Genomic DNA, 16,796 nt, shown 5'->3' on the forward strand with positions numbered 1-16,796 from the left:
CAATTCTATATGAAAAACTGATTATAATAATATTTCGCGTTCAAACTTTTACACAATATTTTACAAACTTACAATACCGCTTATTTTACATATAGCATGAAATATAGCACACAATAAATTTGATACAAGATGGTTGTGAAGATAATTCTAGCTAGTACACAAGTCGTTCAGCAAAGGCAATAAAGACACGTAATTCATACGTCCAGAAACAAGTCATGCATTCTGGTTTTACTAGGATTACTTCCCATCCTTGGTCTTGTGGAACATAACCGTTATGGCCGTTGATAAGATGGCGTGTTGTAACGTCGTCAAAGGGACGAGGGTTACGTAATGTCCAACAGTCCTGTAACAATCTAAAAACCTCATTTCTTACCCCAATTACCGACTCCGTCACTTGTGGGAACGTTTTGTTTAATAGTTGTAGCCCGATGTTCTTGTTCTCACTTTGGTGAGAAGCGAACATTACTAATCCGTAAGCATAACATGCTTCTTTATGTTGCATGTTAGCCACTTTTTCTAAATCACGAAGTCCAATATTCGGATATATTGAGTCAAAATAATTTCTTAACCCATTGCGTAAAATAGCATTTGGGTTCCCCGCAATATATGCGTCAAAGTAAACACATCGTAACTTATGGATTTCCCAATGTGATATCCCCCATCTTTCGAACGAAAGCCTTTTATAAACCAAGGCATTCTTGGAACGTTCTTCGAATGTCTTACAAACTGATCTCGCCTTAAATAGTTGTGCCGAAGAATTCTGACCGACTCTAGACAAGATTTCATCAATCATGTCTCCGGGTAGGTCTCTTAAAATATTAGGTTGTCTATCCATTTTGTGTTTTTATACTGTAAAATAGACAAGAGTTAGATTCATAAAAAAAATACTTATTAATACAAGCAATTTTTACATATATCATAAAGCATAAGCACACTATATTACATATATTACACCACACGAATACAACTATCTTATTCTGACTCGCTTGTTTCTTCTTCTTCGGTTTTGGTTCGTTTTGCCAAGTTTCTAGGGATATATGATGTTCCCCTAATACTAGCCGTCATTTTCCACATTGGTTTAGAAAAACCTGGTGGTTTAGAGGTTCCCGGGTCATTGTTACAACTTAAGGACTTCGGGGGTTGACGATACATATAAAGTTCATCGGGGTTGAAATTAGATTTCTCTATTTTTATGCCCTTTCCCTTATTATTTTCTTTTGCCTTTTTAAATTCAGTTGGGGTAATTTCTATAACATCATCGAAATTCTCGTCGGAATCCGATTCATCGGAGAATTGGTAATCCTCCCAATATTTTGCTTCCTTGGCGGAAACACCATTGACCATAATTAACCTTGGTCGGTTGGTTGAGGATTTTCTTTTACTTAACTGTTTTATTATTTCCCCCACCGGTTCTATTTCTTCATCCGGTTCCGATTCTTCTTCCGGTTCCGATTCTTCTTCCGGTTCCGACTCTTCTTCCGGTTCCTCTTCGGGAACTTGTGAATCAGTCCACGAATCATTCCAATTTACATTTAACTCTTCATTATTATTAGGTGAGTCAATGGGACTTGTTCTAGAGGTAGACATCTATCACATAATATCAAACGCGTTAAGAGATTAATATATCACATAATATTCACATGTTAAAAATATATAGTTTCCAACAAAATTTGTTAAGCAATCATTTTTCAAGTAAACACGGTCGAAGTCCAGACTCACTAATGCATCCTAACAAACTCGATAAGACACACTAATGCAAAATTCTGGTTCTCTAAGACCAACGCTTGGATACCAACTGAAATGTCCCGTTCTTATTGATTAAAAACGTTCCATATTAATTGATTTCGTTGCGAGGTTTTGACCTCTATATGAGACGTTTTTCAAAGACTGCATTCATTTTAAAACAAACCATAACCTTTATTTCATCAATAAAGGTTTAAAAAGCTTTACGTAGATTATCAAATAATGATAATCTAAAATATCCTGTTTACACACGACCATTACATAATGGTTTACAATACAAATATGTTACAACAAAATAAGTTTCTTGAATGCAGTTTTTACACAATATCATACAAGCATGGACTCCAAATCTCGTCCTTATTTAAGTATGCGACAACGGAAGCTCTTAATAATCACCTGAGAATAAACATGCTTAAAACGTCAACAAAAATGTTGGTGAGTTATAGGTTTAACCTATATATATCAAATCATAATAATAGACCACAAGATTTCATATTTCAATACACATCCCATACATAGAGATAAAAATCATTCATATGGTGAACACCTGGTAACCGACATTAACAAGATGCATATTTAAGATTATCCCCATCATTCCGGGACACCCTTCGGATATGATATAAATTTCGAAGTACTAAAGCATCCGGTACTTTGGATGGGGTTTGTTAGGCCCAATAGATCTATCTTTAGGATTCGCGTCAATTAGGGTGTCTGTTCCCTAATTCTTAGATTACCAGACTTAATAAAAAGGGGTATATTCGATTTCGATAATTCAACCATAGAATGTAGTTTCACGTACTTGTGTCTATTTTGTAAATCATTTATAAAACCTGCATGTATTCTCATCCCAAAAATATTAGATTTTAAAAGTGGGACTATAACTCACTTTCACAGATTTTTACTTCGTCGGGAAGTAAGACTTGGCCACTGGTTGATTCACGAACCTATAACAATATATACATATATATCAAAGTATGTTCAAAATATATTTACAACACTTTTAATATATTTTGATGTTTTAAGTTTATTAAGTCAGCTGTCCTCGTTAGTAACCTACAACTAGTTGTCCACAGTTAGATGTACAGAAATAAATCAATAAATATTATCTTGAATCAATCCACGACCCAGTGTATACGTATCTCAGTATTGATCACAACTCAAACTATATATATTTTGGAATCAACCTCAACCCTTTATAGCTAACTCCAACAATCACATATAGAGTGTCTATGGTTGTTCCGAAATATATATAGATGTGTCGACATGATAGGTCGAAACATTGTATATGTGTCTATGGTATCTCAAGATTACATAATATACAATACAAGTTGATTAAGTTATGGTTGGAATAGATTTGTTACCAATTTTCACGTAGCTAAAATGAGAAAAATTATCCAATCTTGTTTTACCCATAACTTCTTCATTTTAAATCCGTTTTGAGTGAATCAAATTGCTATGGTTTCATATTGAACTCTATTTTATGAATCTAAACAGAAAAAGTATAGGTTTATAGTCGGAAAAATAAGTTACAATTCGTTTTTGTAAAGGTAGTCATTTCAGTCGAAAGAACGACGTCTAGATGACCATTTTAGAAAACATACTTCCACTTTGAGTTTCACCATAATTTTTGGATATAGTTTCATGTTCATAATAAAAATCATTTTCTCAGAATAACAACTTTTAAATCAAAGTTTATCATAGTTTTTAATTAACTAACCCAAAACAGCCCGCTGTGTTACTATGACGGCGTAAATCCGGTTTTACGGTGTTTTTCGTGTTTTCAGGTTTTAAATCATTAAGTTAGCATATCATATAGATATAGAACATGTGTTTAGTTGATTTTAAAAGTCAAGTTAGAAGGATTAACTTTTGTTTGCGAACAAGTTTAGAATTAACTAAACTATGTTCTAGTGATTACAAGTTTAAACCTTCGAATAAGATAGCTTTATATGTATGAATCGAATGATGTTATGAACATCATTACTACCTTAAGTTCCTTGGATAAACCTACTGGAAAAGAGAAAAATGGATCTAGCTTCAACGGATCCTTGGATGGCTCGAAGTTCTTGAAGCAGAATCATGACACGAAAACAAGTTCAAGTAAGATCATCACTTGAAATAAGATTGTTATAGTTATAGAAATTGAACCAAAGTTTGAATATGATTAATACCTTGTATTAGAATGATAATATACTGTAAGAAACAAAGATTTCTTGAGGTTGGATGATCACCTTACAAGATTGGAAGTGAGCTAGCAAACTTGAAAGTATTCTTGATTTTATGTAACTAGAACTTGTAGAATTTATGAAGAACACTTAGAACTTGAAGAAAGAACTTGAGAGAGATCAATTAGATGAAGAAAATTGAAGAATGAAAGTGTTTGTAGGTGTTTTTGGTCGTTGGTGTATGGATTAGATATAAAGGATATGTAATTTTGTTTTCATGTAAATAAGTCATGAATGATTACTCATATTTTTGTAATTTTATGAGATATTTCATGCTAGTTGCCAAATGATGGTTCCCACATGTGTTAGGTGATTCACATGGGCTGCTAAGAGCTGATCATTGGAGTGTATATACCAATAGTACATACATCTAAAAGCTGTGTATTGTACGAGTACGAATACGGGTGCATACGAGTAGAATTGTTGATGAAACTGAACGAGGATGTAATTGTAAGCATTTTTGTTAAGTAGAAGTATTTTGATAAGTGTATTGAAGTCTTTCAAAAGTGTATAAATACATATTAAAACACTACATGTATATACATTTTAACTGAGTCGTTAAGTCATCGTTAGTCGTTACATGTAAGTGTTGTTTTGAAACCTTTAGGTTAACGATCTTGTTAAATGTTGTTAACCCAATGTTTATAATATCAAATGAGATTTTAAATTATTATATTATCATGATATTATCATGTATGAATATCTCTTAATATGATATATATACATTAAATGTCTTTACAACGATAATCGTTACATATATGTCTCGTTTAAAAATCATTAAGTTAGGAGTCTTGTTTTTACATATGTAGTTCATTGTTAATATAATTAATGATATGTTTACTTATCATAGTATCATGTTAACTATATATATATATCCATATATATGTCATCATATAGTTTTTACAAGTTTTAACGTTCGTGAATCACCGGTCAACTTGGGTGGTCAATTGTCTATATGAAACATATTTCAATTAATCAAGTCTTAACAAGTTTGATTGTTTAACATGTTGGAAACATTTAATCATGTAAATATCAATCTCAATTAATATATATAAACATGGAAAAGTTCAGTTCACTACACTACATACCAATAATAACTCTGAATCTGCAATACATCTAACGGCACAAGAAATCGTGTAGGATGCTCCTACAAGGAATTCACTGCCTGCAAACCTTTAGAATTTGATGAGACCGAAGGACCAATCGGATTGAAACGGTGGATCGAGAAAGTTGAATCGGTGTTTGCCATAAGTAAGTGTGCTGAAGGAGACAAAGTGAAGTACGCTACGCATACCTTCACAGGTATTGTGTTAACATGGTGGAATACCTATCTAGAGCAAGTGGGACAAGATGCTGCTTACGCGCTACCGTGGTCAGCATTCAAGCACTTGATGAACGAGAAGTACCGTCCCAGAACCGAGGTCAATAAGCTCAAGTCAGAACTTAGAGGGTTACGAACACAGGGATTCGATATTACTTCGTACGAAAGACGATTCACAGAATTGTGCCTATTGTGTCCGAGAGCGTTCGAAGATGAGGAAGAGAAGATCGACGCGTTTGTGAAAGGGTTATCGGAGAGAATCCAAGAAGATATAAGTTCACACGAGCCTGCCTCCATACAAAAGGCATGTAGAATGGCTCACAAACTAGTGAACCAGATTGAGGGAAGAATTAAAGAACAGGCGGCCGAAGAGGCCAACGTGAAGCTAGTCAAAAGAAAGTGGGAGGAAAACGGTGATAAGAGTCACTAATACAACAACAACTATCCCAACAATTGCAACATCAATCGCAACTATAACAAACGGCACAAAAACAACAACAACAACTACAACAATCATCCCAACAACAATAACAACCGCAACAACAACAACAATCAGAAGCAGCTATGCCAAAGGTGTGAAAAGTATCATTCGGGTTCTACACCAAATTTTGCAACAAGTGTAAAAGAAATGGTCATAGCATGGTGAAGTGTGAGGTCTACGGACCAGGGGTTAACAGAACGAAAGGAACAAATGGTGTCGGAACGAGTAATGACGGAGCAAGTAGTGTCGGAGCAAGTTATGCTAATGTAGTTTGTTATAAATGTGGAAAACCGGGCCACATTATTAGAAATTGCCCGAACCAGGAGAACACGAATGGACAAGGCCGCAGAAGAGTTTTCAATATTAATGCGGCAGAGGCACAGGAAGACTCGGAACTTGTTACGGGTACGTTTCTTATTGATAATAAATCTGCTTACATTTTATTTGATTCGGGTGCGGATAGAAGCTATATGAGTAGAGATTTTTGTGCTAAATTAAGTTGTCCATTGACGCCGTTGGATAGTAAATTTTTACTCGAATTAGCAAACGGTAAATTAATTTCAGTAGATTATATATGCCGGAATCGAGAAATTAAACTGGGTAGCAACATATTTAAGATTGATTTGATACCAGTAGAGTTAGGGAGTTTTGATGTAATAGTTGGCATGGACTGGCTGAAGGAGATGAAAGCAAAGATCGTATGTTACAAAAATGAAATTCGCATTGTACGAGAAGAAGGAGAACCCTTAATGGTGTATGGAGAAAAGGGCAACACGAAGCTACATCTTATTAGTAATTTGAAGGCACAAAAACTAATAAGAAAAGGTTGCTATGCTGTTCTAGCACACGTCGAGAAAGTACAAACTGAAGAAAAGAGCATCAATGATGTTCCCGTCGCAAAAGAATTTCCCGATATATTTCTGAAAGAATTACCGGGACTACCTCCACATCGATCTGTTGAATTTCAAATAGATCTTGTACCAGGAGCTGCACCAATAGCTCGTGCTCCTTACATACTCGCACCCAGCGAGATGAAAGAACTGCAAAGCCAACTGCAAGAACTATTAGAACGTGGTTTCATTCGACCAAGCACATCACCATGGGGAGCTCCTGTTTTGTTTGTCAAGAAGAAGGATGGTACATTTAGGTTGTGTATTGACTACAGAGAGTTGAATAAACTTACCATCAAAAACCGTTATCCACTGCCGAGAATTGACGACTTATTTGATCAACTACAAGGCTCGTCGGTTTATTCAAAAATCGATTTACGTTCTGGATATCATCAAATGCGAGTAAAGGAGGATGATATTCTAAAAACTGCTTTTAGGACGCGTTATGGTCATTACGAGTTTATGGTTATGCCGTTTGGATTGACTAACGCACCAGCTGTGTTCATGGACCTTATGAACCGAGTGTGTGGGTTATATCTTGACAAGTTTGTCATTGTTTTCATCGATGACATACTTAATTACTCAAAGAATGATCAAGAGCACGAAGAACATTTGAGAAAAGTGCTAGAAGTATTGAGGAAAGAAAAACTGTATGCTAAGTTTTTAAAGTGTGCATTTTGGTTGGAAGAAGTTCAATTCCTCGGTCACATAGTGAACAAAGAAGGTATCCAGGTGGACCCAGCAAAGATCGAAACTGTTGAAAAGTGGAAAACCCCAAAAACTCTGAAGCATATACGTCAATTTTTAGGATTGGCTGGTTACTACAGAAGATTCATCCAAGATTTCTCCAAAATAGCAAAACCCTTGACTGCATTAACGCATAAAGGGAAGAAATTTGAATGGAAGGTTGAACAAGAGAAGGCGTTTCAGTTATTAAAGAAAAAGCTAACTACGACACCTATATTGTCATTGCCTGAAGGGAATGATGATTTTGTGATTTATTGTGATGCATCAAAGCAAGGTCTCGGTTGTGTATTAATGCAACGAGCGAAGGTGATTGCTTATGCGTCTAGACAATTGAAGATTCACGAGCAAAATTATACAACTCACAATTTGGAATTGGGTGCTGTTGTTTTTGCATTAAAGACTTGGAGGCATTATTTATATGGGGTCAAAAGTATTATATATACTGACCACAAAAGTCTCCAACATATATTTAATCAGAAGCAACTGAATATGAGACAACGCAGGTGGATTGAACTGTTGAATGATTATGATTTTGAGATTCGATACCACACGGGGAAGGCGAATGTGGTAGCTGACGCTTTGAGTAGAAAGGACAGAGAACCTATACGGGTAAAAGCTATGAATATAATTATTCGTACAAACCTTACTACTCAAATAAAGGAAGCGCAACAGGGGGTTTTAAAAGAAGGAAAGTTGAAGAATGAGATACCCAAAGGATCAGAGAAACATATTAATATTCTGGAAGACGGAACTCGATATAGGGCTGATAGAATTTAGGTACCAAGTTTTGAAGATGTGAGAGAAATGGTACTTAAAGAAGCACATAAAACCAGATATTCAATACATCCCGGAGTGGGGAAGATGTATAAAGATCTCAAGAAACACTTTTGGTGGCCGGGTATGAAAGCCGATATTGCTAAATATGTAGGAGAATATTTGACGTGTTCTAAGGTCAAAGCTGAACATCAGAAACCATCAGGTCTACTACAACAACCTGAAATCCCGGAATGGAAATGGGAAAACATTACCATGGATTTCATTACTAAATTGCCAAGGACTGCAAGTGGTTATGATACTATTTGGGTAATAGTTGATCGTCTCACCAAGTCAGCACACTTCCTGCCAATGAGAGAAGATGACAAAATGGAGAAGTTGGCGCCATTGTATTTGAAGGATGTTGTCTCCAGACATGTAATACCTGTCTCTATTATCTCTGATAGGGATGGTAGATTTGTTTCAAGGTTCTGGCAGACATTGCAACAAGCATTGGGGACTCGTCTAGATATAAGTACTGCCTATCATCTACAAACTGATGGGCAGAGCGCAAGGACGATACAAACACTTGAAGACATGCTACGAGCATGTGTTATTGATTTCGGAAACAGTTGGGATCGACACCTACCGTTAGCAGAATTTTCCTACAACAACGGTTATCATTCTAGTATTGAGATAGTGCCGTTTGAGACACTTTATGGTAGAAAGTGCAGGTCTTCGATTTGTTGGAATGAAGTAGGGGATAGAAAGATTACGGGTCCGGAGATAATACAAGAAACTACCGAGAAAATCATCTAAATTCAACAACGATTGAAAACCGCCCAGAGTCGACAAAAGAGCTACGCGGACAGTAAAAGAAAAGATATAGAGTTTGAAATTGGAGAAATGGTCATGCTTAAGGTTTCACCTTGGAAAGGCGTTGTTCGATTTGGTAAACGGGGGAAACTAAATCCAAGGTACATTGGACCATTCAAGATTATAGATCGTGTCGGACCAGTAGCTTACCAACTAGAGCTACCTCAACAACTCGCGGCTGTACATAACACTTTTCACGTCTCGAATTTGAAGAAATGTTTTGCTAAAGAAGATCTCACTATTCCGTTGGACGAAATCCAAATCAATGAAAAACTTCAGTTCATTGAAGAACCCATCGAAATAATGGATTGTGAGGTTAAGAGACTTAAGTAAAACAAGATACCGATTGTTAAGGTTCGATGGAATGCTCGTAGAGGACCCGAGTTCACCTGGGAGCGTGAAGATCAGATGAAGAAGAAATACCCGCATCTATTTCCAGAAGATTCGTCAACACCTTCAACAGCTTAAAATTTCGGGACGAAATTTATTTAACGGGTAGGTACTGTAGTGACCCGAACTTTTCCATGTTTATATATCTTAATTGAGATTTATATTTACATAACTAAATGTTTCCAACGTGTTAAGCAATCAAACTTGTTAAGACTTGATTAAATGAAATAAGTTTCATATAGACAATTGATCACCCAAGTTGACCGGCGATTCACGAACGTTACAAAATTGTAAAAACTACATGTTGTGGTATATATAGACATATATATATGGTTAACATAAGATTATGATGAGTAAGTATCTCACTAAATATATTAACAATGTGTGATATACAAAAGAAAGAAGATTACTAAGTTAAGAAACTCGAAATGATATATATAACGATTATCGTTATGACAACGTCTTACTAGGTACATATGAATCATATTAAGATATTGATACACTTGGTTAATTATGTTAAATGATAAGTAAATATATCATTAAGGGTATTAACAATGAACTACATATGTAAAAATAAGACTACTAACTTAATGATTTCGAAACGAGACATATATGTAACGATTATCGTTGTAACGACATTTAACTGTATATATATCATACTAATATATAATATATATCATAATATCATGATAATGTAACAATTTAACATCTCATTTGATATAATAAACAATGGGTTAACAACATTTAACAAGATCGTTAACCTAAAGGTTTCAAAACAACATTTACATGTAACGACTAACGATGACTTAACGACTCAGTTAAAATGTATATACATGTAGTGTTTTAATATGTATTCATACACTTTTGAAAGACTTCAAGACACTTATCAAAATATTTCTACTTAACAAAAATGCTTACAATTACATCCTCGTTCAGTTTCATCAACAATTCTACTCGTATGCACCCGTATTCGTACTCGTACAATACACAGCTTTTAGATGTATGTACTATTGGTATATACACTCCAATGATTAGCTCTTAGCAGCCCATGTGAGTCACCTAACACATGTGAGAACCATAATTTGGCAACTAGCATGAAATATCTCATAAAATTACAAAAATATGAGTAATCATTCATGACTTATTTACATGAAAACAAAATTACATATCCTTTATATCTAATCCATATACCAACGACCAAAAACACCTACAAACACTTTCATTCTTCAATTTTCTTCATCTAATTGATCTCTCTCAAGTTCCATCTTCAAGTTCTAAGCGTTCTTCATAAATTCCATAAGTATAGTTTCATAAAAATCAAGAATACTATCAAGTTTGCAAGTTTACTTCCAAGCTTTCTAATCCATTCTAAGTAATCATCTAAGATCAAGGAACCTTTGTTATTTACATTAGGTTATCTTTCTAATTCAATGTAATATTCATATTTAAACTTTGATTCAATTTCTATAACTATAACAATCTTATTTCGAGTGAAAATCTTACTTGAACTGTTTTCGTGTCATGATTATGCTTCAAGAACTTTCAAGCCATCCAAGGATCCTTTGAAGCTAGATCCATTTTTCTCATTTCTAGTAGTTTTATCCAGAAAACTTGAGGTAGTAATGATGTTCATAACATAATTCGATTCATACATATAAAGCTATCTTATTCGAAGGTTTAAACTTGTAATCACTAGAACATAGTTTAGTTAATTCTAAACTTGTTCGCAAACAAAAGTTAATCCTTCTAACTTGACTTTTAAAATCAACTAAACACATGTTCTATATCTATATGATATGCTAACTTAATGATTTAAAACCTGGAAACACGATGAACACCATAAAATCGGATATACGCCGTCGTAGTGAAACCGGGGGCTGTTTTGGGTTGGATAATTAAAAACTATGATAAACTTTGATTTAAAAGTTGTTCTTCTGAAAAAATGATTTTTCATATGAACATGAAACTATATCCAAAAATCAAGGTTAAACTCAAAGTGGAAGTATGTTTTCTAAAATGGTCATCTAGACGTCGTTCTTTCGACTGAAATGACTACCTTTACAAAAACGACTTGTAACTTATATTTCTGACTATAAACCTATACTTTTTCTGTTTAGATTCATAAAATAGAGTTCAATATGAAACCATAGCAATTTGATTCACTCAAAACAGATTTAAAATGAAGAAGTTATGGGTAAAACAAGATTGGATATTTTTGATCTTTTTAGCTATGGGAAATGTTTAACAAATCTATACAAATCATATCCTAGCTAACTTATATTGTATTATACATGTATTCTAATACATTATGTAATCTTGGGATACCATAGACACGTATGCAAATGTTTTGACATATCATATCGACCCATGTATATATATTATTTGGAACAACCATAGACACTCTATATGCAGTAATGTTGGAGTTAGCTATACAGGGTTGGGGTTGATTCCAAAAATATATATACTTTGAGTTGTGATCTAGCCTGAGACGTGTATACACTGGGTCGTGGATTGATTCAAGATAATATATATCGATTTATTTCTGTACATCTAACTGTGGACAACTAGTTGTAGGTTATTAACGAGGACAGCTGACTTAATACACTCAAATCTTTAAAACATAATAAAAATGGTTGTAATTATATTTTGATCATACTTTGATATATATGTACTTATTTGTATAGGTTCGTGAATCGATCTGTGGCCAAGTCTTATTTCCGAGGAAGGAAATATCTGTGAAAGTGAGTTATAGTCCCACTTTTAAAATCCAATATTTTTGGGATGAGAATACATGCAGGTTTTATAAATGATTTACAAAATAGACACAAGTACGTGAAACTACATTCTATGGTTGAATTATCGAAATCGAATATGCCCCTTTTTATTAAGTCTGGTAATCTAAGAATTAGGGAACAGACACCCTAATTGACGCGAATCCTAAAGATAGATCTATTGGGCCTAACAAACCCCATCCAAAGTACCGGATGCTTTAGTACTTCGAAATTTATATCATATCCGAAGGGTGTCCCCGGAATGATGGGGATATTCTTATATATGCATCTTGTTAATGTCGGTCACCAGGTGTTCACCATATGAATGATTTTTATCTCTATGTATGGGATGTGTATTGAAATATGAAATCTTGTGGTCTATTGTTACGATTTGATATATATAGGTTAAACCTTTAACTCACCAATATTTTTGTTAACGTTTAAAGCATGTTTATTCTCAGGTGAATACTAAGAGCTTCTGCTGTTGCATACTAAAATAATGACAAGATTTGGAGTCCATGTTTGTATGATATTGTGTAAAAACTGCATTCAAGAAACATATGTCAATGTAATATATTTCTATTGTAAACCATTATGTAATGGTCATGTGTAAACAGTATATTTTAGATTATCATTATTTGATAATCTACGTAATGCTTTTAAGACCTTTATTGATAAAATAAAGGTTATGGTTGTTTTAAAAATGAATGCAGTCTTTGAAAAACGTCTCATATAGAGGTCAAAACCTCGCAACGAAATCAATTAATATGGAACGTTTATAATCAATATGAACGGGACATTTCATTTTAGATTTTATGGTTTAAGGGTTAGAGTTTAGAGTTTAGGGGTTAGAGTTTGGAGTTTAGGGGTTAGGGGTTTATGGTTAGGGTTAGGGCGTAGGTTTTAGGGTTTATGTGGGTCAGAATGTGTTGACCGGAACCCTTTCTATCGAAAAAAGTCACATACACGAATCAGAATTTAACCATGGCTAAGAATGTACCTCTTTAAGTTTATCATCGACAATAATAACAAATGAACCATGAATGAACATGTAATCTAATTCCTTGGAAAATAATTCCTTCAGAATGCAATTCCCTTAGCGTATTTCATTTCATTCAAAAATATTCCGCGAGCAAAACGGGGGCCTTAGATATTTCAATATGTGAAGGTCATACTCCGACAAAGTATTTATAGTATATACCCAATTATTGATGATATTTTAAGCAGTTCCAAAGGCACAAGCCAAGTATGAAGTAATATGTCCATAACATTATGTAATATTTACAATGACCCGTTTTATTCTAGCTTTGTGTATTATAATGATAATACTATAATAGTATCTATTATGGGTGTCGTTTTGACCCTTAGTATCTATTTGAGTGCTTTAAAATTAAAGATGAGTGTAAAGTGTAGCTAATGATTTAAATATGCATAGTTATAGTGCTCGGTAAAAATTTATTTAGATGAGTGAATAGATACAACTTGCTTTATGCAACCAATGTGAAACTCTTTCAAGTAGATCTTTGAAGCTGGAACGTGAAAATTATAGAAAATCAACCGAAACACTAAGAAATATGTTTAGAGATTGTGATTCTTTTATTCTATCAATTGTGTGATATGTAACTAAATAAAATATACATATAATTTTAAAATGTGTTACTCCATTACATCAGATTTCTATCAAGATCCATCCAATTCTCGACTATTACTCCACAATATAATGTTTCAATACTGTTAAATTTGGATGTCCTTACACTATTTTAACTTATTTCAAGTTCAACATATCAATTATCAAATACTCCGTAATGCGTAATAATCAATATTCAATACTCAATAAATTGAATACTCAATAAATTACCAACGAGCTTATAGCTCAGTGGTACCCGATGCCTTTGATCCCTGGGCCCACAGTGGGGGAAGCTTTGATCCGAAGAAAGGCGCAAGTTCGATTCTCAGTCTGGGCGCCCCGCATGGAATTATTTCTCCCTCCGGGGGGAAATTTGTGAAGTGTTTCGGGGGTCTAGCTAGCTGGGGTAAAAATCGCCTTGCCGTCACTGTGGTACCTGGGAGGATGTACTTTGCCGACACAGGTCTCTTTCGGGATGGGATTGGTGGGTGCTACGGCACACAGGGTTAGCGTGTCCCTGCCAACTTACACGTTTGATCCGAATACTCAATAAATTAGCCCGATTCTACTTTACTATAACAATTTTTTTTTAAGAATACCACGAATTCGCGAGTCCTTAACTAGTATATATATTATATTATATTATGTTATATTATATTATAAGAGACCAATGATATAATTTACTCTAAATAAATTAAATGTAAAGAAAACAACTTTTTTTTAACTAGAGTTGTGATTAATTTTCTTTATTTAAAAATAATAAAATAAAATCTAACTAACACCGTAACATACCTGGTAACATCAATGAAAACGACAAACTTCACCGTTTCACACAAAGGCAAAAATTCCCCAAATTATCAAACAAAAATTTCACAACAGCCGTACGTTCATCTCCTCTCTCTGATCATCTCCGACCATCGATCACAACTACCAGTCTCTTTCCCATCTACTGTACGTACTACGCTTAAGTTTTGTGTTTTCACTTCAATAAATTGATTTTTTTGAATGTAATATGAAATGTTCGTTTGTATTTCTCTTGATAGAAATCCTTGAGAATGGATAATTTAACCTTTATTGTTTAGCTCTAGGTTTCGATCAATATTATACGGTGTTCGGATTAACTTAGATTTTAGGCTTAAGCAAATTAGCTAACTTATGTGTTTGGATAAGCTCATAAGCTCTTTTATGAGACCATAAATCTATTACTTAAGCTCCAATTTAGGAGATTATTGTGGCTTGTAATTTTATAGATTATATAATTCATAAAGCTAAAGGTGTATTTGATTGCAGAAAATTACTTGTGTTTTTAGAAAGGAAAAACATTTTAAAACTACTTATAGTAAGTTATTGCTGAGTTCTCCTTTTCCAGTAAATATTGATTATATTTATATGTTTTTAAGCTTTTCCATGATTTTTTTTTATCTGAATTATTATATCGTGTTGGTGGTAAAGGTACAGTCTTATTCATTGTGAATCTTCACAGCTGATTACCTATCTGTAAAAAGTAAGCAATCTCCTACATCAAAATGACAGACTACATACCTTTTGAAATCCAATCTCATATCATCAAAATGCTTCCCATCATATCAATAGTTCAATGCAGATCCGTTTCAAAATCATGGAAGTTTTTTATTGATAGCTCCGAGTTTATCACTGATTACAACGTCCTCCACACTCAACCCCAACGAATACTCATAGGCTATGTTGACTCGGATGAGGAGAAACATATTTCTCTTGTTGATGATGACGATACTTTTCCTTGGCAGAAGCATTCATTGAGTGTTCCTGCGACCATTAAGAAACTTTATGAACCAAGATTAGTTGGTTGCTCTCAAGGTTTGTTTTGCTTCTTCAGCTACATGGAAAAACCAAGCGATTTTGAAACGAAGACAGCCGTTCTTTGGAACCCTGCAATCAGAAAATCTATTGATATTGTTGTGCCTAATGTTTTAGATTGGCCTTATCAAACTTTTGTTGGTTTTGGGGTTTGTCCTCGCACTAATGACCCTAAGCTTGTCAAGATTTCAAATAATCGTAATCCATTGGAAATCGACTACTCTATACCGTGCATCCCTTGGCAAGTTGAGGTATTTACGTTAAGTTCTGGGATTTGGAGGAGTCCATTAATCAATGTGCCTCGTAAAGCAATTGTATTGTCACAGTCTCTTGAAGTTATTGATGGGTTTATATATTGGCTTGCTTATAAGAGGATTAGAAACATTGACCTTACATGGTGTAATTTGATTATGTCCTTTGATGTTACAAGTGAAGAATTTAATGAAGTTTACCTACCCAATAGTTTAACATATGACCGTAGCATAGATTTGTATTCGTCTACCCTTAAGGAGTCTCTTGTTGTGCTTGAGTTCGATAATGGGAGGGAAGTTTATGGTGTATGGATGATGGAACACGGTGTTTCAAAATCGTTTACAAAGTTGTACAATATTAACACACCAAATGCATGGATCGGAAATGTAATTGGATTTAGGAATAGCGGTGAACCTATAGTTCAAATGATATATGGTTTTGAAGAACGAGGTGCACTTGTTGTTTATGATCCTCACTCGGAAAACGTGAATTATATTGGAATTTGTGGGAAGGGATTTACATTCTTTGGTAGTTCCTATGTGGAAACACCACTTCTACTTAATCAGTGAGATTGTTGTTTTATTTTGACAAAAATTGAGCAGAAAAATGATGTTTACATTATAAAGTGTGGAGCTAAGAATATACACCTTTTGGAGAAGGCGATCAAGGTATGGAGAATTTAGTGCAACTATTGTTCAGATTAGTTGAAGTTAATGAAAATGTAGATAAATTACATATCAATTGATGCATGTGTCACCACTCTGAGGTCAACATGTATGGATTTTGATGATGCATCTCGTATTTTATGCACAAACTTGTTCAAAGTCGGGTGAATTTTATTTTTGTTATCATGACATGACAGCAAATATGTTATTCCCTTATAG

General features: G+C 34.2%; 1 protein-coding gene across 1 annotated transcript; it reads left to right on the plus strand.

Moving 5' to 3' along the window:
* Window positions 1–15,350: 15,350 nt before the first annotated feature.
* Window positions 15,351–16,481, plus strand: LOC139896735 (putative F-box protein At1g47790). The gene has a single exon (XM_071879378.1). It carries the CDS (start codon window positions 15,351–15,353, stop codon window positions 16,479–16,481), a length of 1,131 nt encoding a protein of 376 aa, XP_071735479.1.
* The last annotated feature ends 315 nt before the right edge of the window (window positions 16,482–16,796 follow it).

The sequence above is a fragment of the Rutidosis leptorrhynchoides genome, chromosome 1, assembly GCF_046630445.1.
Source record: "Rutidosis leptorrhynchoides isolate AG116_Rl617_1_P2 chromosome 1, CSIRO_AGI_Rlap_v1, whole genome shotgun sequence".
Lineage (NCBI taxonomy): Eukaryota > Viridiplantae > Streptophyta > Magnoliopsida > Asterales > Asteraceae > Rutidosis > Rutidosis leptorrhynchoides.

Bases quoted from the DNA above. Each gene is read 5' to 3' on its own strand.
- LOC139896735 (XM_071879378.1), top strand. From the start codon at position 15,351: ATGACAGACTACATACCTTTTGAAATCCAATCTCATATCATCAAAATG.